This window comes from Paramisgurnus dabryanus, chromosome 22 (assembly GCF_030506205.2).
Source record: "Paramisgurnus dabryanus chromosome 22, PD_genome_1.1, whole genome shotgun sequence".
NCBI classification, from domain to species: Eukaryota; Metazoa; Chordata; class Actinopteri; order Cypriniformes; family Cobitidae; genus Paramisgurnus; species Paramisgurnus dabryanus.
The window spans coordinates 10,044,418-10,071,894 of record NC_133358.1 but is presented as its reverse complement, the minus strand read 5'-3'; the positions used below and the strand labels follow the sequence as shown (position 1 = coordinate 10,071,894).

The window sequence follows — 27,477 nt, the reverse complement described above, 5'->3', positions numbered from 1 at the left end:
AGACATAAAAACTGCGCTTTTTTACCCAAATAGGGGCATTTTGAACAAAGCTATAACAAATGATCTGTGGGGTATTTTGAGCTGAAACCTCACAGACACAATGTTGGCACAACTGAGACTTATATTAGCCTACATCTTGTAAAAATGGGCATAATATGTACCCTTTAACACTACATTGAAAATAAATGTAAAGTTAAAGAATTGGAAATATCAGATTAGGTGCAATATAAGCAAATTAGTAAGATTGGCCATGCAAACACTTTTGAACAAAATAAAATTCTTTATTTCTATTAAAGCACACAAGATGCTTTTTGGATGTTTCTTATGTCATGATGAAATGAAATAGATCGTTAGGTTTTAACCTGAACTTAGATTATTAAAATGATCATATATTTTGTAATGAAAGGTATTGGCATTGAATTAAAAAGTGTTAAATTGTAGCATTTTTCCCGTGGTGTCAGAAGCCATTGGACAATGCACTGCAGGGTACACACAGTGTTATATATGGATGGGTACATTTCAGCATATCATCCATAATAAATACGTTTGGTTCCATTGTGCTGCAGATGTGTTTGCTAGATTTTGTGATTTTTAATCCTGTAGGCGCCCCCTGCTGGTCATTCGTCGTCTGCACCCATCCCCCATCCCAATAATCTCTATGGAAAATCCAAATCCATGTGCCAGGTCTCTCTACAGCGGCTGATTTTCCATAAACATCTGAATGCTTTCTATGGACTGTGAAAACATTGACAGTTTATGGAAAATACGCCATTTAATCATGCAATGGGTAAATACACCCATCAAAATTTGATTCTTTAAGATTTAAAATAATCTAGGTAAGCATTTCAGAGCTCATTTGGCTCGTTTTAAATTTATTTACATGTCGTTATAGTATTATTGATTTTATAAGGTCAATGGTTTTATGTATAAGCCTATATTTTGATCCAATGCTCTGCTTTAGTGAATGATATCTCTTAATCATATCTTACATTACAAGTAAATGCTTCTGTTTTCAGACTCACATTATTATAATTTTTTTTAATAGCCACATAGTGACACTGAGAACATGGTTTCAATAAAACAATACAACACAACACAAATGGTTGTTTATTGCTGGGTTTGTGAATTAATAAAAGAGATTCCAGATATTAAAATCAAGCTTTTTTCAAGTTATTGTGTGATTGTTAGAATTTGCTGCCATCTCCTGCACAGAGGATGCAGTTACCCAAGCTGCAAATACCACTTACCTGTGCACATAAGCATGCTAATATCTGCACGTTGAGCTTTTTTATTTAATTTACTATTAATGGTTTTTATTAGCAGGTCAGAAAAGTTTATCAATCATTTAATATCATACAATCATTTAAATGTAAGAACAATTCCGCTTATCATTTTTACATACCATCGCTAACTACTTCACTGTTGCAAATTTATAAATGTCTACTTGTTTTGCGTCTTTGACTTAATAAAAATAAATAAATAAAACCTGATGCTCTCGTAGTTAATTGAAGGCATGAAGCGCAATTTCCATTTCAGTACTCGCATGCAAGGCAGGTCATAATATCGTTACTTCATGCTACGTTACTACGCTACGCAATTTACGTAATAATTTACGTAATTAACTGTTGTTACAAGTTTACTGTATAAAAATTTGTTGTAATGTTTTTAGTCGCTTGGTTTTCTCATATTACAATTTTTTTAAATTCGTATTTTATTGCCATTTATTAATTAAATGTTAATTAAATGTATTAATTAAAGTTTATTAATGTACAGCAATTGTGTTAGTCTTGTGTGTGAAATAAATCGCAAAAATTAGAAGTTGACTGCACATTATGCTTTAAATGAAAAATAACATCCAGTAATTTTGTTGAAATAAATAAAAAACTACAAACCAACTTTTATTTCACGTTCTAAAAATTACTTTACATCATTGTAAACACTGATAGTAGGACTATCAAACGATTAATCGTGATTTATTGTTTACAAAATAAAAGTTTTTGTGTATATACGTGTGTATATATTTTGTGTATATATATATATATATATATATATATATATATATATATATATATATATAATTACACACACATTTATGTATATATTTAAGAAACAATTACGTTTAAATATATATTTATTTATATATTTTATATTATATATACATTTTTCTTACATTTATACATGTATGTGTGTGTGTGTGTGTGTGTGTGTGTATATATATATATATATATATATATATATATATATATATACACACACACACACACACACAGTATACAAATATATTATGCAAATGCAAGCTTTTATTTTGTATAAGATTAATCGCGATTAATCGTTTGACAGCTCTAACTGATAGTCTAATAATCTACATTAAATATTCTCTCATTCAGTCCCATTTGAAACTAGGCACTTCAAACAAAATACTTGTTAGCAAAACATTATTTTGTTAAGAAATTACAGAAAATTAGTAAATGGTTAATCTGTGACATTACAACCATATTACACCTATGTCCTCAAAGTAGAAACCAGTAATCCTTAAATGCAACAGCAGAAGGTCAATGCTAAACAGGACAACATAACTGCAAATCTCACAATGACTTTACATTTACAAAGGCTGCAAAACTTGCTAAAATTATAAACGATACAGTCTTTCATATGAAAAGTGTCTAATCATTTAGCATGGTGTTCACATTCGGTGAATCCTGTTGTGATCGATGAACTGTTTGAGGTCATGGAGGTTGTCCCACCACTTGAAGAGGAAGGTTTCTGCGATGAGGCTGAACCACGGTGTGATCTTTAACTCGTTCTTCTTGGCTTTCTCCAGGATCTCCTTCAGCTCTTCTTTAGAGACGTAACAGTGGCTCTGGATCTCATTCGGGTCTGGATTTAGATCCACATCTTTTTGCATGAAGAGGATGTAGTCGATCTCATGCTCACCCCAAACACCGTCTGACTGGGCTTTGTAGTGAATGCGAGTGAGGTAGGTCATCTCTTCTGGGGGCACCTGTTGGAAAGCATAAGACAATAAATATTTAGAGAAATTTAACTGGTCGCATTTCCATTCATTAATTTTATGCTATATGCAGGCTATTTTTTGTCGATAAACATTCAAATTTTTCATAATAGTACCTGATCCACAGGAATGCCGAGTTCAGCTTGAAGACGTCTCTGTGCGGCTGTTCGAACCCCTATTGCGTCCTTTTCTTCCAGTTCTTTAGGAGTGTGTAAAGGGTGGCTACAGCAAGTATTTGTGAAACAGCCTGTGGAAGAAGAGCCAATGGGATTGAATTTAAAGAATTCAATAAGTGGCCTTGTGAGTGTATGCATGTTAAACTTACCCGGAAAAGTGATTTTGGCATCGGATCTCTGCTGTAGGAGCAGCTTCTCCTCACTGTTAAACAGGAAAACACTAAATGCTCGATGCAATAGCCCTGTAGGTGAGTAAACAGGTAAGTTACTTAATGTCAGCTGATGTATTTAGATGTAATTAAGTTGCACTGGCATTTATACAGTGAGTAGTATATTTACATAGTATATTTACATTTATTCATTTGCATATACACTGTTCCAATGATTAAAGTACCAAACAAGACCTAGAATTACACTCACAGAAGACATAATACACACCATTGTATCACTATATTTACTATAATTTTTGTCCTGCCTATTGAAAAAATGAATAAACAAATAAATAAATAATTAACATATGTCTCCCCCATACAGGTTGTGTCTCCAATGATCGGTAAAACTTTGTAAGTGAAATAGGACTTTCCTTATTTTAAATCACTTTGCAGTTTTTCCACGCTTTTTTTAAGTCGATTTGGATAAAAGCATCTGCTAAATGCCTGAATTATTTCCCTTAAATTTGTCATTCACTAAAATCATACAAATAATATTTTAAGATATTTATTGCAACATATATGATGTGTATGAATTTAAGATGCATCATGCAAACACATTACCTTTATCAATGTTCGAGTTTAGATGACAGTTTTTCTTGCTTTCAGCTCCAATCTTTTTGTCGTCCTCATTGATCAGAATACACATCTCTGAAAGCAACTGGACTTGCTTTTCATCCAGATTATCCATATTAATCTCCGGCATCCTGACAGGTGCACTGAGCTGTCTTACCTGACTGTATATTCACAAACATAGTTAGTCACATTCACCTAAAACATTATTTTTTTATTATGCAATAACTAAATAACAACTAATAAAGTACAGATAGTAACACTTGCTGTAATACATATATAACAATAATACAAAAATACAGATTAAAAATAAATGTATAACATAATAATAATAAACACATCATTTTGAATTAACTAACTTAAATAAAATGGTAAATTGTACTACAAATAACCTAACAAACACCTTATTATTGCAACAAAAATTATAACTTTATGTAAAAGAACAGTAACTTAATATAAGTTAATAACACTATCCCAAAATCATTCCAAAGTACAAAATATACACATAGTATAGTATAATATAATAATAAACTAACATAATATAAAATAATATAATATGTTTTTATTTATACGTAATAATAATTATAATAGTATAGGCTTAAAGGAATAATTCACCAAAAAATGAAAATTTTGATTGTGACCCCCATTAACTTCCATAATACTATGTAAGTAAATGGGGCTCATGAACATTTACACACATTCCTCAAAATATCTTAATTTGTGGTCATCAGAACAAAGAAATGTATACAGGTTTGTAACAACATGAGAGTAAATGATGACAGATTTTTCGTTTTCGGGTGAACTATTCCTTTATAACAGCTAAATAATATACCAGCTAAACAGAAGACAAGCAAAGTCACAAACAAAAACAGTAAACATATTAAAAAATATATTAATCATAATCATAATAATAATAATAATACATTCAACACAATTAATAATAATAAACACTGACAACAAAATGGAGTTAAACGCAGTTACAGTAGAGACCAACAGATTCTCTAAACATAATTTACAGTATCACATACTCATCAGCTCATAAAGTTGATCCCATATTAAAATATTAAAGTATAACACAGTTAATATGATATTAATAGTCTCACCTTTGCAGAGTTGTGTCCTGTAAAGCACGTAAATGCGCTATGTCTGTTCCTGCTCTATATTTATTGAGTCTCATCAGCTGCGCAGCCGCTGATCCGCAGCCGAGCGCGTGTCTGCGCAACGCCCATAACACACACGCCATAAGCAGACTCACTGCACAGACCAATCACACTTCACTTCACCACACACGCGCCATCACACCACAATCTAACTAAACACGGCTTGATAACTTTACGGTAAAGCAGCGCTATACACACGTACACTATTTTAGCAATTATGATCAAACTGTCGATTTAACTCCACAGATCATACATGCAACAAACAGAAACCAACTAATCGCTGCTGGTTTGTGACGAGCCCTATAATTCTCCACCCACAAGCAAGTACTGTTTCAAGTGTTTTAATTGGTTGTTGGTTATCAAACCGTCTTCGGATTGGTAGTTGTTCAGTCACGAACGTTTCCGGGTATGGCTGACGAAAAAGGACAACGGTAAAAGAAAATCTTTGGTTACTGATTGTTTATTTATTTAAAAATTAATAAAATAGTTAAAATATACTGCTTTTTTCTATTTAAAATTAAACGTGTACAATAGTCAGACAGAATAGAAAGTTTTCTTTTTACAAAAAGTGTTTTTAAATTACATTCAACGCATTCTTCTATTCACTTTTTTCAAATTTAGTTTATCATTTTTCATTTCATTATAATTTTTTTAATTAGTTTAGGCTAAATTTGACTAATGTTTAATTTTTTTACCTATTGTCTATTTAATTCTAATTGTGTAAAAAGTCATGTTTAATCCAGCATCTCTCTGTCAAATCCCTCTGAGATTTCTGCCTAATAAATTTATTGTAAACGATTAATAATTAGTATAGATATTATCTACCGGTAGTGTGACTTTTATTTTGAAGTGCAACGTCCGGGCGCGTCTGTTCTGGGGTAATTTCCTCTCACTTCACACTCTGCTCACAGTATCGGATTTGATAAAAACATCCGAGTGTCAAAATCCTGGTGAATTTATTTACACACCTATAACCAGTGAGTTTGTGGATCATGCCGGGAGACTCAAAAACACAGCAGCCCACCATCATCGAATGACAGACACTGAGATCCTCTGAATCTGTGGAAATAATTGTGAGTATTATTGGGAGCAGAGGCGCTAATGTTTGATAATTTGGATTAACGTTAGTTGATCGCAGTCTGTGTTTGCCTTTACAGCTGACAAAGTACACATCTGATATTAAAGGACATATAAGAGTAGTGTTACAATATCTCATGTTGTGCGTTAGTGGTGTGAGTACTCTGGGCAGGCCAGCTGACCTTGCATCAGAATGCACAGCTCGCGCGCTTACGTGTGTTTATGATCGTTTCATTTCACAAGACAACACGCATAAGTCAGCATTTAAGGTTGTTCTTTGTTGGAAAAGGTGTGTTTGTTTGTATGCGTGCGTACGCGTGCGTTAGTGTTTCTTCTCTAAAGTTCATTATTATGTTGGTCAAGGCACCATTTTCCACCCTCAATATTTACAGTCTTTTTTACTTCTGTAGTAAATATATTGTGAAATAAATGTAGCATAAAATTTCATTTAAAACGATAAGTGCTGAAAAATTATGGTCTCTCTCTTTCTCTTACTTCTGTCAGTACGAATCAATGAATTTTTAATGGTTTTTATTCAAATACATCACATGGTTTACATGCAACAACATACTAAAGTAAAAGTATAATGTAAGGGACATAGCAACTAACATATTTGGCGGCTGCTTTTATGCAAATGATTTACAGTTCATTAAAAGTATATATTGTTTATTATCACTATGTGTGTTCCTGGAATCGAACCCACAACTATTGTGCTACTAACTTAATGCTCTGCCAATTGAGCTACAGGAGCAACTGACTTGATTTGACGTGATGTGATATTTGGTATGTCTAGACAGTACTTTTTCGAGCTAATCTAATGTAAATGTCACCTTTAAAGTCGGATGTAGTTAATGTAATCTTTTCACTTATATTGCATTGCTTAAAAACCTCATATAAGATATGAGGCATGGTACTGCAGGTGCATAATCCATTCATGTGTATATTTGTTATACTGTATGTCAGTTTCAAAGCCACTAACCTGATCACCTAATACCTGTCTGTTTTAACGCCTCTCTCTCTCTTCATGCACATGTTCACAAAACCTGTTGTTATTTAAGGTTGAGAGAATGCTGTAAGATGTGCTCCATGCCTGCAGCTTTTCTTTCATCATTGTCATGTTTGTGAACCGATAGATCGTGTTGTTTTGTGTTCAGTGCCGGACTGCGGCCCCGGGGCCTCCTGCTGCGATCTTCATCACTTTAAGTGGTCGTCTGAGGATGTCTGCTTTGTTTATCATTCACTGCTCTTCATGCCTGGTATTTGTTTTTCTTTTGCATGCTTCTTAATTACTGTCATGTTTGTTCATACAAACTTAATGTCTTATGTAATGTTTAAAATGCTTAGGCTGACATTAACATCTGTCTGTGTTACTTTAAATAATGGCTTGCTTGCTTTAGGATTTCAAAAAATGACATCAATTTCCTTAACGTTTGTTATGTGGTACATTAAACATCCATCGCCTGGGCAGAAAAAAATGGTTTTGACATCTCACAAATTTTATTTTTTTAATCTTTAAGAGTTTATTTGTGGCATGACAACAGCTCCCATATTACTGTATGAAACAATTATTTTAGGGCTGCAAAATGATTAATCACGACTAATCGTTTGCAGAATTCAAATTTGTTTACATTATATATGTGTGTGTATATACATAGCCTACACACAGATGCAAATACATATTTAAGACATATTTGCATGTGTATACATTTGTATATTTATATATAATTTATATTATTTATAATTATAAATACTTCATATTTAAATAGTTTTTTCTTCGTAAAATTATACATTCATGTGTGTATTTATATATACATAATTATTGTACACAGTACAAACATACACTCACCTAAAGGATTATTAGGAACCAGTGTTTCCGCTATATACATTCAACCGTGGCGGCCCGCCACGCCTAAAACATCCCCGCCACACCTGCGGTTGTGGATAGAAGGGATACAGCAAACGAAATCTCGCCGGATGAGCACTGTTTTATCCTAATCCTTCACCCAAACCCAACTCTAAACACAAAATTTCACACGATTGTAGGATATATTTGTATCTCATTTAGCCAGAGCCGCTGTTTTCATCCTAAAAATCCTACCTCCAAATCTAATCCTAAACTATTCTGCATTTTTCTGTATCCCTTCTAGATAAAACCCACGGCGGCAGCTCGCAAAATAAATAAAGCTACCGAAATGTCTGCCCTGGCTGTCTTAAAAAACAAATAAATTCCTTTCTGGATTCGCGTTGATCACTCATTTATAAATAAATCTCCTGAAATATCATAATTTCCCCCATGGGTTTAGTTTCATGCACAAATAGATTTAAATCAACAGATGATGATTAGGCTACGTCTCTGTTTTGAGAAATAATAATAAAATAAATAAGCCTACACAAAATATATTTTATAATTATCAGATTGATAAAACGAATTAAAAAAGTATTTGAGTTGCTGTTCTTATTTTGTGACGCGCTGTTAAACCAAAGCAGCAGAAAACACGTCATGTTTTTAATGATTTTAAATAAGCACAAGGTTTTCTCCTTATTGTGAGTTTACACGAATAAAAATACACAATTTACAGTTTCGAATGTTATTTTACTTTTATCTATATGGCAATAAATTAAGGGTAATTTAAGTTGCAAGGTCATCACGCGTATGCTGTTCATAGGCGCATATACACGGACGCAGCGCGGGGCTGCGAGAAAATACATGATTAAACTTTCGATTTAACATATTACAAGTTTTTTGGACATTCATTTGGAATCACTGTACTCATTATCAACTTATCTGGCCATTAGTTATTCAGAATATAGGCTATAAACGCAGCGCACTGCTGACCACTCAGCTGTCAATCTTCTGTGCTTTAGATCGACACTCACAAAGTTTCACATTAAATGATAAGATGTTTGTCCAAAAACAAAAGGCTAAACACTGAATACTACTTATATGGGACTGCAAGACATTAATAGTCGAATCTGTTTGGAAGGAAACTTACATTATTCCTGTGGGAAGAGAAGTACGTTGGTAATAAAAACTTGAGGCAGACGGTGAGACCGTTTCATCTGTTTTCAGACGAAACAACAGGGTCGGGGTACCCGTGGGTGAAACGCCTAATATTTGATGTAACAGGTGTAATAATATTAACGTGTTATATGCGTTGTAGATCCAGGTCGGGACTCAATAGGCAAGAATGAACTGCGGGTCTAACATCCAAGACCAAAATTCGGCTGGATTCCGATAACAGTTTTTAAATGGCCCCATGCTTATTTGTGTTTAAGATCTTTCTGCGAAGAGCATGAAAGGTTTTTATTTAACTGCGCGATTTGCGGTGTGACCTGGTCGGGCTCTTTATGTCAAACAGGCCGGGTGTGGAATAAATTGCTGCTGATGTCGGATAACTGGTCGTGTGTTCTGTCAATCACATTCACAGCGGTGCGGATTATCAAACAGGACTGTGCGTGACTTTGCAACAGCTCTGTAACGCTAAACACGAGCACGAACTTGCACACTACATTAAAACTACAATGAAAGATCCGTATGAAGCTAAAACTTACGTATTTTTTAAGAAAATACAGTTTAGATCAAACATAGAAAAGCAATATGCTGTAAATATAAGGAAAAGTAAATGACAGCATGAAAATGATAAAAAATACATGTTAGTTTACTGTCGCCTATTTTCTACATTTAAAAAAATAATGTACATTTATAATCATCATGGGCGCCCCCTGCCGCCACAGCTGGAAAAAATCCTAGAGGAAACACTGGGAACACAATACTAATACTGTGTTTAAACCCCTTTCACCCTCAGAACTGCTTTGATTCTATGTGGCATTGATTCAACAAGGTGCTGAAAGCATTCTTTAGAAATGTTGGCCCATATTGATAGGATAGCATCTTGCAGTTGATGGAGATTTGTGGGATGAACATCGAGGGCACAAAGCTCCCACCACATTCCAAAGATGCTCTATTGGGTTGAGATCTGGTGACTGTGGGGGGGGGGTATTTTAGTACAGTGATCTCATTGTCATGTTCAAGAAACCAATTTGAAATGATTCAAGCTTTGTGACGTGGTGCATTATCCTGCTGGAAGTAGCCATCAGAGGATGGGTACATGGTGGTCATTAAGGGATGGACATGGTCAGAAACAATGCTCAGGTAGGCCGTGGCATTTAAACAATGCCCAATTCTCAATAAGGGGCCTAAAGTGTTCCAAGAAAACATCCCCCACACCATTACACCACCACCACCAGCCTGCACAGTGATAACAAGGCATGATGGATCCATGTTCTCATTCTGTTTATGCCAAATTCTGATTCTACCATCTGAATGTCTAAACAGAAATTGAGACTCATCAGACCAGGCAACATTTTTCCAGTCTTCAACTTTCCAATTTTGGTGAGCTTGAGCAAATTGTAGCCTCTTTTTTTTCTATTTGTAGTGGAGATGAGTGGTACCCGGTGGGATCTTCTGCTGTTGTAGCCCATCCGCCAATGGTTGTGCGTGTTGTAGATTCACAAATGCTTTACTGCATACCTCGGTTGTAACGAGTGGTTATTTCAGTCAAAGTTGCTCTTCTATCAGCTTGAATCAGTCGGCCCATTCTCCTCTGACCTCTAGCATCAACAAGGCATTTTCGCCCACAGGACTGCCGCATACTGGATGTTTTTCCCTTTTCACACCATTCTTTGTAAACCCTTCAAATGGTTGTGCGTGAAAATCCCAGTAACTAAGCAGATTGTGAAATACTGGCACCAACAACCATGCCATGCTTAGAATTGCTTAAATCACCTTTTTTTCCCATTCTGACATTCAGTTTGGAGTTCAGGAGATTATCTTGACCAGGACCATACACCCCTAAATGCATTGAAGCAACTGCCATGTGATTGGTTGATTAGATAATTGCATTAATGAGAAATTGAACAGGTGTTCCTAATAATCCATTAAGTGTGTGTGTGTGTGTGTGTGTGTGTGTGTGTGTGTGTGTGTGTGTGTGTGTGTGTGTGTGTGTGTGTGTGTGTGTGTGTGTGTGTGTGTGTGTGTGTGTGTGTGTGTGTGTGTGTGTGTGTGTATATATATTTTAAGAAATATTTACGTGTGTAAACATTTTTATATTTATATATAATTCATATTATATATAATTATAATACTTAATATTTAAATACATTTTCTTCTTAAAATTATACATTTATATGTGTGTGTTTTTGTGTATACAAAATGATTATTCACAGTACACACACATATATGATGTAAACAAAAACATTTTATTCTGCAAACAATTAGTCGCGATTAATCGTTTTGTAGCCCTAGATAATTTAAATGTTTAAAAAGTATTAGATAACACTTTACAACAATGTTGTATTATTAACATTAGTAAATGTATCAGCTAACAAAAAATAACAATGAGCAGTATAGTTCTTTTTTAGCATTTATAAATCTTTGTTAATGTTAGTTAATGCAAATACAATTGTTCATGTTAGTTCATATGCATTAACTAATGTTAATAGTTACAACTTTTGACATTGTTTCGTTCATGTTAGTTCAAGTTAGCCAACAAATACGACCTTATTGTGAAGTGTTACCAAGAATACAGTATGTTAAACTTCTAATACAATACTGCCATTATCCCATCACATGCATACACATTAATGTCTGAAATGTTTTATTTCTTTTTTATGTCTTGTCAAATTCATTCCGGGTTTGTGTAATTCACCCTAACATCCAAATTCACTTGCACAGTAAAAACTTTTTTTTTTACACATTTCATAGAAGATGCATTGTAATAATGTCTATAAACTTGACTAGTATGACATCAGTCAACACCCTACCATCTACACCAACAAGTTTCTCAAGTCTCTCATCAACCACAGCTTCCTGCCTCTCAATATTCAGCATTATATTTACACGATCACATTCAGAAATAGGTTTTAGCGTTTTAAACAAGGAGCACATTATTTCCTGCCCTGCATCGAGATGGGACGAACCATGCGGTCTGTTTGCTCAGTTTCAGGTAGGAAGTGCCTAGGGGGAAGGTCACTGAGGAGTGATGCCTGTTGAAAGTGGAAACAGCGCAGCCGCCCGTCAAGTCAAACAGAAGCGCAAGTCGCACAGTCTCTCCATTCGGAGGACCAACAGCACCGAGCAGGACAGACCAGGCATGCAGAGAGACATGCTGGAGGGCCAGGTACGTTCTTTTATTTGTTTTAGCTGCTTATGTTTTTAAAATGATCTTTCATGTGATTTAATAAAGGCTGTAGTTAAAAACACTAAAATAAACTATTGTTGGAGTGTGCTGTACCCTCCAGACATAAAAGACACTGAGCCAGTTTTGCAACATTGTTTTGCATCATGCCAGTTGGCATATGGACTCTTTAGATCATCTTTTGGTAAAGTTGAGGCGAAGCAGACATTAAATCTTACATATTAAATCATATGAGAGTAGATTAAAAAACTAGCAACTGTAAAACTCTATAATACAAGATTATAATAATTCAAGCTTGTGTTTATTGTGAATGATTCAGTTCAGTTAAACCGGTGTAAACACAGGAGTTGTGATAGAAAATACAAAGTCCAAGTGAACAGTAAAGATAAAAGTTAAGCATTACTGTCAATGAGTAGTCCCTCCATTGATTGAGTACTGTAATGTATCCGTATCCGTGGAATTTAGATCCAGTTATAAAGCGACATTCCTTATGCAAACATACCTGGAGTGTGATAGTGATAAGAGACGTCTCTCTTCATGTAAATCAGGCTTTAGTTTTACATTACAAAGTTTTATGAGAAGCTCACACATTCCTTACCTGCATTTGAAGTCCATATGTGACCCTGCCTGTGAAACCAGGCTGAAGTTTCATAATCTAATAATGATATAAAGTTTCATTTCAATCTTTGACATGATCTTACTCAGTCAATATTAAAGATATCAATGTTATATTTTTACACCAAGTTCTTAACATTATGTAGGATGACTTTATGTAGAGAACGTGACACTAGCTGGGTTTCACACATATCAAAGGGTGTCAAAACCAAATTTTAAGGGGTTCTTTAATAGTAAAATGTCTACATATTATTATATAAAATATGTTTACGTAACCACAAAGTAAGATCATGAGATTCCCACTGCAATTCAATTTAAAAGTAAGCTGATCCTGTAATTTTCACACTGAATGTAGTTTAGACCGGAGCCATACCTAAAAGCAAAATGCAAACATAGTCATGTATACTCAGCTGACACATTTTAAGTGCGTAGGCAAATGAATTGTTGGTAAATGTGTGAACCTGTGGTAGGGCTGGGCGATATGGGAACAATTTTAATCTAGATTTTTTTTCAGAACATTTGACTGAATCACGATTTTCTATTTTTACTAGTCAACTTAAAACACAACTACAACAATACTCCCAAAAAAAGATTCTCTTTCCAATAACATTGTTTTTATACAATAACATCTGGTTAAAGAAACTTAAGTTCTAATCCAAGTGCAATAAAGGAGCGTTATCAACATGGAAAATGAATTCACTTTTTTAAAATATCTATGCAGAAATTAGGTTCTTGATTCTTACCGTTTTGGAATCCATTCAGCTGATCTCTGGGTCTGGTTAGCATATTCCATTGAATCTGAATAGACCATTAGCATCAGGCTAAAAAAATAATCAAAGAGTTTCAATATTTTTCCTACATCGTGTACTTAGACAGACGGAAAATTAAAAGTTGCGTCTTTCTAGGCTAGGAACTATACTCTAATTCTGGCGTAATAATCAAGGACTTTTCCGCTGTAACATGGCTGCAGGAGGCGCAATGATATAACACACTGTCCGAAAAAGTGGAATGTCCCTTTAAGTACACAGTCATAGGGCCCTATTTTAACGATCTTAGCGCATCGTCTAAAGCGCACGGCGCACGGTCTAAATGGGCGTGTCCGATGCCACTTTTGCTATTTTAACAACGGGAAAAATGGTTTGTGCGCCGAGCGCAGGGTCGAAAAGGGTTGTACATATTTTCCTAATGAGTAATGGGTGTGTTTTGGGCGTAACGTGCAGTAAACCAATGAGAGACTCCGCTATCATCCCCTTTAAAAGCTGTGCGTAATCCCTATTTAGATAACGGACCTTGTAAACTGAAGAACTAAGCGGAGGAAGAAGGCCACCAGTTTAAGAATAATGTTAAAAAAGTGTTGTTTTCATTTTTATTGAATTTTTTATTATTAAAACCTTTAAAAGCCTTTTTCTTTTTCTTAGTCATAGAAGTACAAATATCAGGCTTTGAATTGCTGTCCTAAATTTATTGATATCTTACATAATCAATGTAATCGCATAAAATGATTAGCAAATATGCAAGAAAAGGTTTGTATTCTAAAAATACAAACAAAAGATAAAGGATTTACAAACGCGCAGAGAGCCGAAGCGTTTCAGCACTAGAACAGCGGCATATGGCCGGGATTTTTTATAAAGCATTATTTAAAATGTTTTTCATCTTACCATATCCACAGGTACAGTGTCCTCATGTACAATAAATCCGTAAGATAGCATTTAAAAACGTTTAAAAATAGATGCATTTGTTTAAAGCAAAGCATTTATTTACTTACCAGACTGCAGGTGAAGCAGCTCTTTGTGCCTTCTAACGTCTCATCATCTGTCCTCATTTATGTCCAAGAGACTCAATAATAATCTTTTACATTCAATTCTTTAATCTTTCATATTTAAAAGCGTTTCTGTGCTGCTGCCATTCATGTATGTGATAAGCAAACCCGCGTTGTCGTCCCGTTTAGGCGCATATTACTGATGCGCTCTTTAAATAACAAAAAACACTATTGCGCCATTGACTTTATACTTTAGAGCAGGTTTTTGTTGGTCAATGGCGTAGTCTATTTTAGTTTCCTCAAAATAGCAACGCGCCAACAATGCGCCTGAACACACCTCGTTTTCAGACCAGAACGCCCATGGGCGCAAAAGGGGGAGCAAATGCATTTGATATTTAAACAACGTGGCGCTAAACGTGAAAATTATAATTGCGCAGGGTGGAAACTAGCAAAAGGCACTTGCGTCGCGGATTGCGCTGCATTGCGCCGGGTGTAAGATAGAGCCCATAATCTCACATCACATGTTAAACCCGAGGAGAAACCTTTTGATCTCTCTGATGAAGAGCAGAAAATATGTTTTACAGCCCAGGACAAGTTTGTCATGACAACTTTTGTGTTTTTAAACGCTTGTATTTTGGGCTCGACAGCTTATAAAAACGTATTTCAGTTTTTTTGACTTGTTAGTTGTACACCTTGTCACACAGCAGCTTTTAGGTATTATTCTGTTTTTAAGTTTTATCTGTAAATACGTTTTTATAAGCTGTTGACCCAAAAAAACAAGCGTTTAAAGACACAAAAGTGGAAAGAGGCAACTTTTCAGAGTACTACTATTAGTAGAACTGCGTCCACTAGGGGGAAAGGTAATCGGCGATTCACTTTTTTCTCCTAAAAGGCTGGGTTTTACGGCTCGACAGCTTATAAAAACTCATTTCTGTTTTTTTTTGGCTTGTTAGCTGTACATATTGTCACACAGCAGCTTTTAGGCATTATTCTGTTTTTTGTTATAAGCCTGAAATGAGAAGAAGGCTGCCTCTCCCAATACAAAGTCAATGGAGATGGTTGGATTGTTTTCCCCCAAGGTGGGCGTGGTTTTTAAATTTGCATAACTGCGCTTTGTCTCTATATTAAGCTTTAAAGTTCTGCATAATTAAGGGCATAACCACTTGAGTGACAGTTGTACAGCCACTGCTGTCACTAGAGTTGAGCTAGGCAGGTGTGGTTTCAGCAACCAGCCACCTCAGCTTCACCCACGCCCCGCCTCATTACCCATTTTCGATATCCGCGAGTGATGCCCGGTGATGTGCGACCAAGATGGCGACAGCAGGCACCGCCTACTATTGGCTTCAAAAATGATCTGCAAAAACCTATGGGTGACGTCACGGATACTACATCCATCTTTTTTTTTACAATCTATGGTTAAACCAAACAATTCAACTATTTCAAACAATTTCTTTTGTAACTATTCATAACATTCTCCTATGATTTGTTTAAAATGTGATTAGATTTTTCCTTATGCAAATTATTGACAAAATAATGAATGTATGCAGGGGCGCCACTAGCAGTTCTCGGAGCGCACCAAAATACATTGTATAATTTTTCAGTTGGTGCGATCCGTGTTCACATATTTGTTCTTTTGCTGTACTCGAAATGCTGCACCTTTCACCATGTGACAACGGTCAGCGCTGTCATTGGTCTCTGACAGCTCTTACTGTCTCATGACCACCCCCCACGTTTCCACGACAACCAGCCTGACAGGGAGAGCGCAGCTATCAAGATGTGGAGATAAACGATGCATGTCTTTGCGAAGTTTCTTTGCTTTAACGCGAAATTGCGCAACTGTTCTATTAAAGCCTTTCTCTTTAGCCGTTTGCTAAAAAGCTCGTAATGTCACTATTTTTGTGTGTGGAGGACAGCTATGCATTTATAAAATCATCAGCTCAAACGTAAAGGAGACAGCGAATCTCAGCAACGGACCAGGATTGGCTTGTTTGTTGTTAACCCACAATATAACACCCGGCTCGCGTCACGACGGAAGCCCAGTGGCTCAAACATGTGGAGAACTTCCTGTATTTGGTTCGGCCCGAGGTCCAGCAGTGTTCACACCACAGGTGGGTCGCCCCAGAGTTTGGCGACAGTCGCTCCGAGACCACCAGTTTAGAGCGGTCTCGGAGTGGCCGTTTAGTGCGCACCCGAGTGCGGCTGTTGTGTTCACACTGACCCAAACGAACCGTACTCGGACCGACACGTCATTTGGGCCGACCTAAACAGTGTATATGTGAAAACACCCTTACACTTAGATTCGAGACTTTAGTCTGGTTTTCACAGGCAGAGTCTCGCATGTGTATGAGTCCACTAGCAATATTTGCTAACATTAGAATGCTGGCAAGTGGCTAACGTTACAAATTCAAGATCTATATAAAGGTACAAAAGTTGTCACTGGGACAGTACCCTTTCAAAAAGGTACACCTTTGTACCCAAAAGGTACATATTGGCAGTTCAAAGATACATATACAAAGGTACATAGGACCTTTTTTAAAGGGTACTGCCCCAGTGACAGCTTTGTACCTTTATTTTTGACAGTGTATGACGAAATCATGCAGTGAATGTGGGGTTGCTGGAAATGCAGATATAAACCATAACTTTGTTTTATTGGTAACTCTTTGTTAGATACATTTATAATATCAATTGCATTACTACTATTACTGTTACTACTAAAAAATTGTCTGTGGTGCCCCCAAAAGTGCTTTTTCGTCCTAACTTTCCCCCCTTAGTTGCGTCCCTGAATGTATGTTATGCTTAACATCTTTATAATCAAAAAGTGAATCTGTTCAAATAAGTCATTATTAGTTTGTGAATCATACATTTTTGGTCACGATGTCTGGCCCGCAAGGACATCGCAAACTTTTTGTATAGGCTATTTACTGTATTGTTTGCTTGGACCATTGCATTTCATTTAGACGAGCACTCACTGTGCAGACACAGCACAGCATCTGCACTGAAATAGATTCAGTCAGCGCAGACTGACTATGCAGCTATAATTCAACAGGTACAGCTGCCGCGTGAGGTTTAGGTCATGGTTTCAGTCATTTGTACTTTTGTTTGTTGCTTTTAAAAAATAGAGCTAAGGGACATAGCATGAACGCTGGAGGAAGAGTGAAAAATCTCAATTCCCCGATTTAAATAAAATATTGTCAAAACTTAAATTTAAATCAATCTGTAAAAAATATGTAAAAAATAACTGATAACTTGTGGTGATGACAGTCCTTACTAGACACTGGAATCACATTCAGATGTGTTTTTAACCTGGATAGAATATAATTTAGGGAACTTGCCATGGATATATTAGGCTACGTTCACACTGCAGGCGAATGTGACCCAAATCTGTTTTTCTCCTGACAGGCTGAATACATTCCCTCCAGAAAAACGCGATTATGTGATCGCATGATTCAATGCATAATCAGTCAAAGTACGCATATTTATGCGGGAGCCGCATTTTTTTTAAATAGACTGCACTTTTGACACATAAATTGCAGATTTCCACGTGCAAAATATGCGGGACTTGCATGATTTCATAATCCCCGCATTTTCATAGCAAAGAGTCACATATATCTTAGCAGAAAGTTGAAAAATTTTGTATTTACTTAACACGAGCATAGCCGTTGCCATGGGAATATTATGAATTGAAGTAATTACGCGACCGCAGTTTTTGCAAGTAAGTTCCCGCAGTTTTTGCAAGTAAGTTCCCGCAGTTTTTGCAAGTAAGTTCCCGCAGTTTTTGCAAGTAAGTTCCCGCAGTTTTTGCAAGTAAGTTCCCGCAGTTTTTGCAAGTAAGTTCCCGCAGTTTTTGCAAGTAAGTTCCCGCAGTTTTTGCAAGTAAGTTCCCGCAGTTTTTGCAAGTAAGTTCCCGCAGTTTTTGCAAGTAAGTTCCCGCAGTTTTTGCAAGTAAGTTCCCGCAGTTTTTGCAAGTAAGTTCCCGCAGTTTTTGCAAGTAAGTTCCCGCAGTTTTTGCAAGTAAGTTCCCGCAGTTTTTGCAAGTAAGTTCCCGCAGTTTTTGCAAGTAAGTTCCCGCAGTTTTTGCAAGTAAGTTCCCGCAGTTTTTGCAAGTAAGTTCCCGCAGTTTTTGCAAGTAAGTTCCCGCAGTTTTTGCAAGTAAGTTCCCGCAGTTTCATTGCAGAAAATTGCTTAAATATATTCCGCATATTATTTTTTAAGAAATGCGATGGATCAAGCAAGATCAAGGATTTTTGCCCGCAACAATCATAAAAAACTCCTAATTTTTCTGAAAGGACTGTGAATAGCACAAATCTGATATTTCAAATCAGACCTAGGCCACTTTAATATATGTGGTCTGTCTTCTGCGCACTTCGGGGCCGTCGCATTTAAATGATAATGTAAACAACAGAATTTTTTTTTATTCTGCACAAAATCCGAACTGAGCATTAAGACCTGCAGTGTGAACTAAGCCGTAGTTTGTTTGCTTTTCAAGACTCTGTCTTTTTTAATTAGCCAAGAGATTTTTACAGTAGTGTAGCTCATGTTTGTTTGACTTGATATCTGATGCTGCCTGGTTCGTCCGTTCTCATTGATACTGGGGGTATCTATGGCCCCCTCAATGCTCTACAGTCTCATACATTTTTAAAGAGCGGCCCACACTGGGGTTCGATTGTTCTGTCGGTTCCTCTGTGGGTTCATTTCTGATTGGCAGTGTGTACTGTAAACCGTTGACTGGATTTAGACTATACCACCTTTCACCCTCTCAATGCTCTCATTATGTCCAGTTGCTATGGTGACCACAAGTTTTTGGATTGAGCCGCTTAATAAGAATAGATGGCGAGTCAGTCTCTCTCTCTCTTTTTCTCTCGTGCACGTGTGTACATGTGGTATTGACAGTGGAGAGGTGGTTGCGTGGCTTTGACACACTATTTTCATCGTTACACAATTGTGTTACTTTGGAGAGACAACACAGATCATACTGAAGCAGTTATTGGACATAACGTTTGTTTGTAGACTGCTTTTCTGGGTAGTTTTAATCAGGTTAAAAGTCTTATTTGGACATTCTTAGCTTTGAAAATTGAGGTAAGTCTGCTAGGTTAATTGTGTTGTGTGTTTGTGCGTGCCTGTGTCTATACAATACTGTGCAAAAGTCTAAGGCCATGACCAAAAAAACGACAAATGACACATAATTTGTGATTGTTACTGTAAATAATAAAAACTAAGCTTTATATACAATTCAATAAACGCTATAACAAGATAACGTTTAATGATCATTTATAACAAGAAAAACACTGAAATTAATGATTTCACTACGCTTTATCATTTAGCACAGAAATACCTGCTTGCTTATTTGACTTATTTAGATACAGAAACACCTGATGTTACTTATATTATTTATTTCAGGAATCTATTTTCTATCATTTGAAGTAAACACCGACCATAATATTAAATCACAAGAAAGTCGTGTCAGGCATAAATATAGGTTCTGTGCAGATATTTGCCGTTTCATCATCGAAATTTAAAGAAACTGCTTACTTGTTTTGTAGTTTGACTTTACCAAGATAACCACTCTGTTTTAAATACATTTTAAAACTTATACCTGTCGAAAAACATCCGTTTTTTTTTTTATTTGTAGTTTGATGAACTCCTAAATATGAGACGCAGAGCACCTAGCACGTTCGGCTAAATTGCATGCGCCAGGACCATGGCCAGCACGCAAAATCGCAACATCGATACAACAAAAGCAATCAAAAATGTACGTATTTAAATTAGATCAGAACTTATGTTTATAATAAATAAAAAAATAAAATAAGGCCAGAAGTAACAAAGTGCAGAACAAATGTGAAAAATGTCCGAAGTGCACGGAAACAAAACACAAGCCAAATAGTTAAATCAGATAACCCAGAGTGATTTATAAATAAAATAAAATAAAATAAAATAAAATAAAGAAATTATTAAAAGAACGAAAGTATAGCCAGAATTGCCAGCTTTGTCTTTTAAATGTAGAAACAAAGAAGCAATGGTTTATTAACATAGAAATCTCTTATGGACGTGTAGCCCCGTCACAAGGGTTGTTGGATTTATTAACGCATTTTAAAAATGCGTTAATAAAAAAAGCTGCTACTTCACATATTATTTGCATAGCATTATCATAATAGTCTGTATAATTTATTAATATTATACATATATATATATATATATATATATATATATATATATATATATATATATATATATATATATATATATATATATATATATATATATATATATATATATATATATATAGTGAGAAATATGTGAAATCAGAAAATGTGCACCCATACAGCCTAAATTGATTCGACTGTGAGATTGGTAGTCGAATCAGGCTTCTCCTATCGATGCATCGAATCTTCGACTATTCGGGTCACCCCTAGTTGTAGTATTAAAAACTGTATAAAAGTATAAGCTGAAGCGTCAAGTACGTAAACTCCACTTTCACTTGAGCAATAGCAGTTAACTGCAGGATCTCTTAAACCAGGGGTGTCAAACTCAATTTCATCCCGGGCCACATCAGCATTACGGTTAATCTCAAATGGCCGGTTGTATTTGAACGACTGTATGAATGTATCAACTCTTTTATTCCTGTACATTGCATAATTTTCTCTGCATTTGCTTACTATTGGTTTTGTTAATAACTCAATTAATACCTAGCTTTGAAAGTAGAAGCCCAGGCAAATAATGAAAAAGTGTATAGAGTACAACTATTCTACAGATTATTTTAAAAATAATTGTGGTGACAAAAACACAAGTTGTATGTGAGTACACTCAAAATGTTCTGTTATCCTTCATTGTGCAGGTCAGAAAATTAGAGGCATTTTAGATACTTATAAAGAGTTTTACAATCTCCACCACAATATGGATTTATTAGACACATATACTCTCGCTTGTCATTTCTTGCCCTCTTTACAAAAAAGCTGTGATTTTTTTTTTTTTTTTACCTGGCTTTGAGTGTCTGATTGACTGACGTCTCATGAGTTCTGTGTTGTAGGCTACAGATCAATAGTTTCAATCGTTTATTAATGAGTCAGATGAGTCATTAGTTCGCGTATTTAGCGGGAATAGACGCGTTGTAAACTAATCCCAGCTGGACATCGCAAAACATTTTTGTACACGAGACGGAAAATTTTTCTTGCTGGATCTGTATGAGCGGGCGCGAGAGAGGGAGAGAAAGAACGAGCAGATACTGTCCGTTTCCATATGCGGAGGTCGCATAGGCAGCGTCATCAAGCCTGGTTTATTTAAGTTAACTGACCATTACATTCGCAAGTCATACGCATATTGCAACTATTTGCTATGAACAAAGAATAATATTTAACTTTATAATTGTTAATATTCTGAAACAAGACAGTCTTGATGACGTATGCAGCCTGGATATGCGACCTCCGGAGGCTGCAGCGTTCGCATTCAGACACGCCCACTCTTGTAGTGCAGGCGTGCGGGGCACTGCTCGTTCTTTCTCATTCAATCATCAACATTATCACTATAATTACATTACAAAAAGACTTTAACGAGACAAAAATTAGTTTTGGTGGCTGCTAAAAAAATCAATGTAGGAAATAACACTGAGACTGCCTGTGAAAATCAGAAAAGTCTCAAATCTTATTGTAAGATAAAAGCATCACAGTTTAATTTCAAGCATTAATTTCACTATGATTTCAATCGCTGACATGACATTACTCAGTCAACATTAAAGATATCAAGTTTATATTTTCACAAAATGTTCTTTACATTATATAGGATGATTTTATGTGGAAAACAGTAAATTACAAAGAAATACTTCAGCTGGGTTTTCACAGGCATGGTCACATTTATCTTTAATCTTTAAGAATGTTGCATTTTCTCTGAATATGTGATTTAATGTACTGTATTTTTCAATTAAATTTACATTGCACTATAAATTATCTTAGCTGCAGACATTTTAGGTATTTATAAATACTGATAACTGTGGTCAAAACAATAGCAAAATAAATAGTTCTGTATTATTAAATTACAGACAAAGATTTTGAATAGCTACAGTAGGTTGGATTGTATGTTTGGTGCGAAATGGGTATGGTGGGGGCCCGACCCCCTATTTTTCATAGGGCCCAAAATTGCTAGCGGCGCCCCGCTGACTGATGCCTGAAGAAGACATTTAGATATGAAAATTGTTTTGACTTTAATTTTGTGTACATACTTCCTTTTATGTTCTGTTTGTATCGTACTAAAAAGAGTGAAAAATAAATATGGATGGACATTTAAATTTTGCAAAAACAACAACGCCTGTGACAGCCTAAGACTTTTGCACAGTACTGTGTATATACATATTTTCTGTTAGAGCATCCTGTTCAATGTGTTTTTTTTTTTTTTTTTGTGCAATAACCCAGAGTCATAAAAATATGAAAGAGGATGTTTTGCTTTTGTTGTTTATTTTTATTTGTCTATGTTTTGCATTACCTAGAGTACAGTAAATAATATTTCCTTAATTAATTAATTTGATTAAATTTTTAAGTATTTGCTTTGATTGTTTTTAGGACTCTAAGTTGCCGATGGCCATAAGGAGCAACTTAATGGATCTATTCGGACAGATTGAACGTGAATTTGAAAATCTCTACATTGAAAACTTGGAGTGTGAGTACTGTCAACAGTAGTGTCTATTTAATTTATTTTGGCATAAGTAGGGCCCGTTCAGTTGATGATCTTGTGTTGTTTTGAATGGTACAGTGAGGAGAGAGATTGATTCGCTGAATGAACGTTTGGCTGGAGAGGGACAGACAGTCGATGGAGGCGATCTCAGCAAAGGAGCCTTGAAAACAAAAGGTACACAGAACATATTTAACAATTAGCTGTTGTTCTTCAACTGTAATATCAGATCATTAAACAAATAAATTGAATAAATAATAACCCTGTATCCTTATCTGACATTTTTATGATATTTTAACTCCTGTACCATTGATCAAATAATTCTGAGTTACATTTAATTCAGTTTATGTTGTAATTTTTCTTCTATCATAATTCGTTCATATATTTTTGTGTTTACAGCTAGTCATAGTACAAGTCAACTGTCCCAAAAACTAAAGACAACATACAAGGCCTCAACAAGCAAGGTATAATTTTGTTTACTTACATTTAATGACTTACATTTTCCCCAGGATAAAACTCACACGTTATTCTGGTTCAAGCTTTGAATATTTCTCCTGGTAAACATCACTAATCTCAATATAAAGCTTTAATATCACAGTGTAAAGTCCTGGTATTTGCCAGCAAACAGATTTAGTTATTTAGCAAATGTAAATACTTAAGCATTAAGCAAGGGTTGTCAGAATACATAACATTTTGCAGCTAATAGCCAACAGTAGTGTACAAGAAATTAAAAGGCCCATTTAAATATGTATATGTATATGTAAATGTTATTTATTAAAATATATTATATATAACTCCTGAAGATTTATGAGAGAAAATTTATTTCTTAAAATTAAGAATTGACTTTTGTTAAAGGAATTGTTAAAAACTTTTAAATATAATGGCAGCAAGGGGATCTTCTTCCCCACATCTGGGATATGTAAAGATGTAGTTTAAGTATATTGTGAGAGGACAAAAACTTTTGCTCTACCAAATGTTACATTTACTTCAAAATCTCAATTAACCGAACTTAATATTTTCATAACATTTAATGCATTTTTAAGGCTTCTAATTTTGTTGCTTTAAGTACAGTTTAATTTTACAGTACAGATGTACTTTAAAAAATATGTGAATGGTGTGTCACCATAGGCTACTTCGCACATCCAAATCGCAACAAATCTATTCCCAGCATGCAATAGACATCATCTCACCTTCTAGGTTAACTATAGACCCAATATAGTCCAGCTATGAGTAACCCACTTCTAGCCAAAATAAACTTGAATGTGCTTGCATGTTGTTTTGGTTTAAATAACTTGCTGTCTGATATTTCATTATGTAGGTTAACAGTGATTACAAGGTGTTTGGTTTCATTTATTTATTATTTCATTATTTTTAGCCTTCTGTTATATTTTCACCGACATCCCAGATTTTGCCTTGTTTTTAGCCTAGACGTCTGGACTGTGTTTGGACGGCTATTAGATATCTTTTAAAATGCAAATTAGTTTGTTGGGCTATTTTCCAATTTTGGAAGCCAATATATTACACTGCGTTTATTACATGGGTAGTTTACATGTTATGTATCATATGATGTGATGTAGAAAACCCTTATAATATACAAATAGCTTGAGAGAGATTTATCTTAAAGAGCACTTGTTATCCGATTCACACGAAATAATCTTGTTTTAAGCTATGTAAAAGGTGCTCTTTAATGTTAGACTTACAAATAAAAATTAACTTTAAATTTTTTTTAAACATTTTCGAAATATTTCCTGTCACACCATATGACACATTTATGGTTGATTTGTCAACTACCCTGTATCTCCCATTTTTTGCCAGGCTAACAACGTTTTGATCTTTGACATTTAGCTTCAAATGCCATCCCTTTACTTACTGGACAGTACTTAAACCTTTACAGCTTTAGACTTGTTTTACCCTTGTAAAGGAAGTGTGTTGGTATTGACCATAAAAAAGAAAGGTAAAGACAATAGTTCATTCAAATATATGCATTGATGCATGTATGCAATGAAAAGTGTACTGGTTTGGTAGCAGTACTTTAGACATGCTTTAGTGCTTATTTTAATCTCTGTGTTTTGTCTTGAGTGTTTCTGTTTGACTGAAGTTTCTTTCAGTGTCATTTCCACAAACACAATTCGGGCACAGTTGCTTTTTCTCACACAAAGGCTGACTGAAATAAACGCTTTTAGAAAGCTGTTTTGAATCTTATAGTTTTCCTCACATTTAAAACAAAATTGGCATTTGTACCTACAGATTCAGCAGTAAGGAACTAAAATGTGGTTTAGTGAATGATGCTGTTTCACAGACCTCACAGATTAAAATGTTTCTCTTCTCTCGGTCTCACTGATGTAGCGCTCAAATTCTTTCCCGGGGAAAGTAGGTGGACCTCGCAACTTCAATGTGGGGAACTGGGAGTTATGGGGTGGAGACTCATGGGTAATTTACTCCTCAGTGTGCCAAAATGCATGAACTATCCAACAGTTGGGGGTCATCATAACCCGCTTTCTTTCACATAATGATGTGCTTTGACAGTGAGGTATATATTCTGGCTAACCAAACACTAACTCGACATGTCCAAAACTAGTGGGTAGCAAGAAAAGTTGTGAGAAATATTGCTTACAGTACAATTGTCTTGGCTTTGAAACCTCTTTGACACATATCATCTTCCCTGCCAGCAAATTTGACCCCATTAAAAGATTTGGCCTAAGCAAATTTAAATCTTGAATTAGTTCAAGATTTCGGTGCTGTGTTGAGCTTCTTATTGGCTGATGATTTCATTGTAATGTCCCTATCACCAATAAGAATCTTACACACAAATGGGACAAATATGCAAAGGCCAAATATCTTGATGGTGACCATGGCCAAAGTGTTGGCCGGGATGACCCAGGGCTATGGGGTACAAGCAAGGATATTTATACATACACACATGAATCATGGTCTTGTTGTGATAGGTTTGTTTTAACAAACTGACAGTTAAGTTTTCTTTTAACCTTGTTTAAAATGTATCACAGTTTATAAAAGAAGTTGATCCCCCTGCTGACTAGTTCTGTAAAGTGGTGTCATCCCTGCCCCTCAAAACTCTGTAGACTTTCCAGATGAGACAAAATTACTCTTTACCCCATTGAAGTGAACATTAGCTGGTGTTTCTCGTGTAGTTTGTGTTGAAAATGCTCTCTTGATGGGTAATCTTTAAAATTGACATACTTTCAAAACGTTCTAAGCTATCGGATTTGCTTTATAATTTGTTGCCAGTGTTTTACTTTTTTTTTTGCTGCTGTCTTCATTGATTTGTTATATAAATAAAAAGTATAAGCAGAAAAAGTTTGATCAATGTTCAAAAAGGGGTAATAAAAAGCTGTTGGTTTTGTATTTTTTTTCTCTTAGCCTATTTTTTTATTTCCATGAAACGCTATGCATTGATTGTTATTGTTATTTTTATTTCATATGATCAAGCTTTTATTTGAACAATAATATACACTGGAAGTATATTTCCTAGTGTGGCTTTTTCTGAGTTTTAGTTAAAACAAAGTATAGTTTTATTTGACTTTTATATCTATGAGTAAACACCTTCCTGTGGGCTTGCATTCATAAAGTTTTGAATGGTGCTTTACACAAGATTACTGGAGCGTATAAGACAAAGCTGTTGTTAATAACTTGGGTCTATTGTATGTTTCGTCAAACGTCAAATAATCTCAGTCAATTTGGTGTCATTTTCTTCTTTTTTTTTTTTGTCGATAATACATCATTTAATATAAACTGAAGAGCATTTTCAGTGTTGACATCATTTGTGCTGGCTGTGTTTGGTCTTAACCTTTAGTGAAATTGAGAGCTTATCAGTAGCTGTAGGCTGCATATCAATGTGCTTGCATACAATCCATTGCTTTATAAAAGTCATTTGCTTCCTTGCTTTTAATTAAAACTGTACTTCAATACTTCTTTGTTTTAAACATTACATATAAATACGAAGGGGATGCACTGATATAGACATTTTATACTGTGACTGAAAAAATTGTAAGTAAAATTGGGCATTATAATATTATTGGCCAAATCAG

The 27,477-nt window shown here is 35.2% G+C and overlaps 2 protein-coding genes across 5 annotated transcripts in view; one reads left to right on the top strand and one right to left on the bottom strand.

Annotated features, from left to right (window-relative positions):
- Positions 1-2,280: 2,280 nt before the first annotated feature.
- On the bottom strand, positions 2,281-5,543 carry idi1 (isopentenyl-diphosphate delta isomerase 1). Its single transcript, XM_065294733.2, has 5 exons — positions 5,072-5,543; positions 3,960-4,132; positions 3,336-3,428; positions 3,127-3,257; positions 2,281-3,001 (listed from the first exon to the last, which is right to left on the bottom strand). Exons 1-5 carry the CDS (start codon positions 5,209-5,211, stop codon positions 2,684-2,686), a joined length of 855 nt encoding a protein of 284 aa, XP_065150805.1. The 5' UTR covers positions 5,212-5,543; the 3' UTR covers positions 2,281-2,683.
- Positions 5,544-5,776: 233 nt separating this feature from the next.
- wdr37 (WD repeat domain 37) overlaps positions 5,777-27,477 on the top strand; it is a 43,807-nt gene continuing 22,106 nt past the window's right edge. Inside the window, exons 1-6 of one of the 4 annotated variants that reach the window (XM_073813087.1) lie at positions 5,777-6,201; positions 10,542-10,598; positions 12,205-12,384; positions 23,323-23,419; positions 23,513-23,608; positions 23,831-23,895. In XM_073813087.1, coding sequence (XP_073669188.1) covers positions 12,247-12,384; positions 23,323-23,419; positions 23,513-23,608; positions 23,831-23,895 — 396 coding nt within the window. In that variant the 5' untranslated portion in view covers positions 5,777-6,201; positions 10,542-10,598; positions 12,205-12,246. Of the gene's footprint in view, positions 6,202-7,338; positions 7,462-10,541; positions 10,599-12,204; positions 12,385-23,322; positions 23,420-23,512; positions 23,609-23,830; positions 23,896-27,477 lie in introns of all 4 variants that reach the window. The other 3 variants (XM_065294730.2, XM_065294731.2, XM_065294728.2) reach the window with 3 other exon arrangements.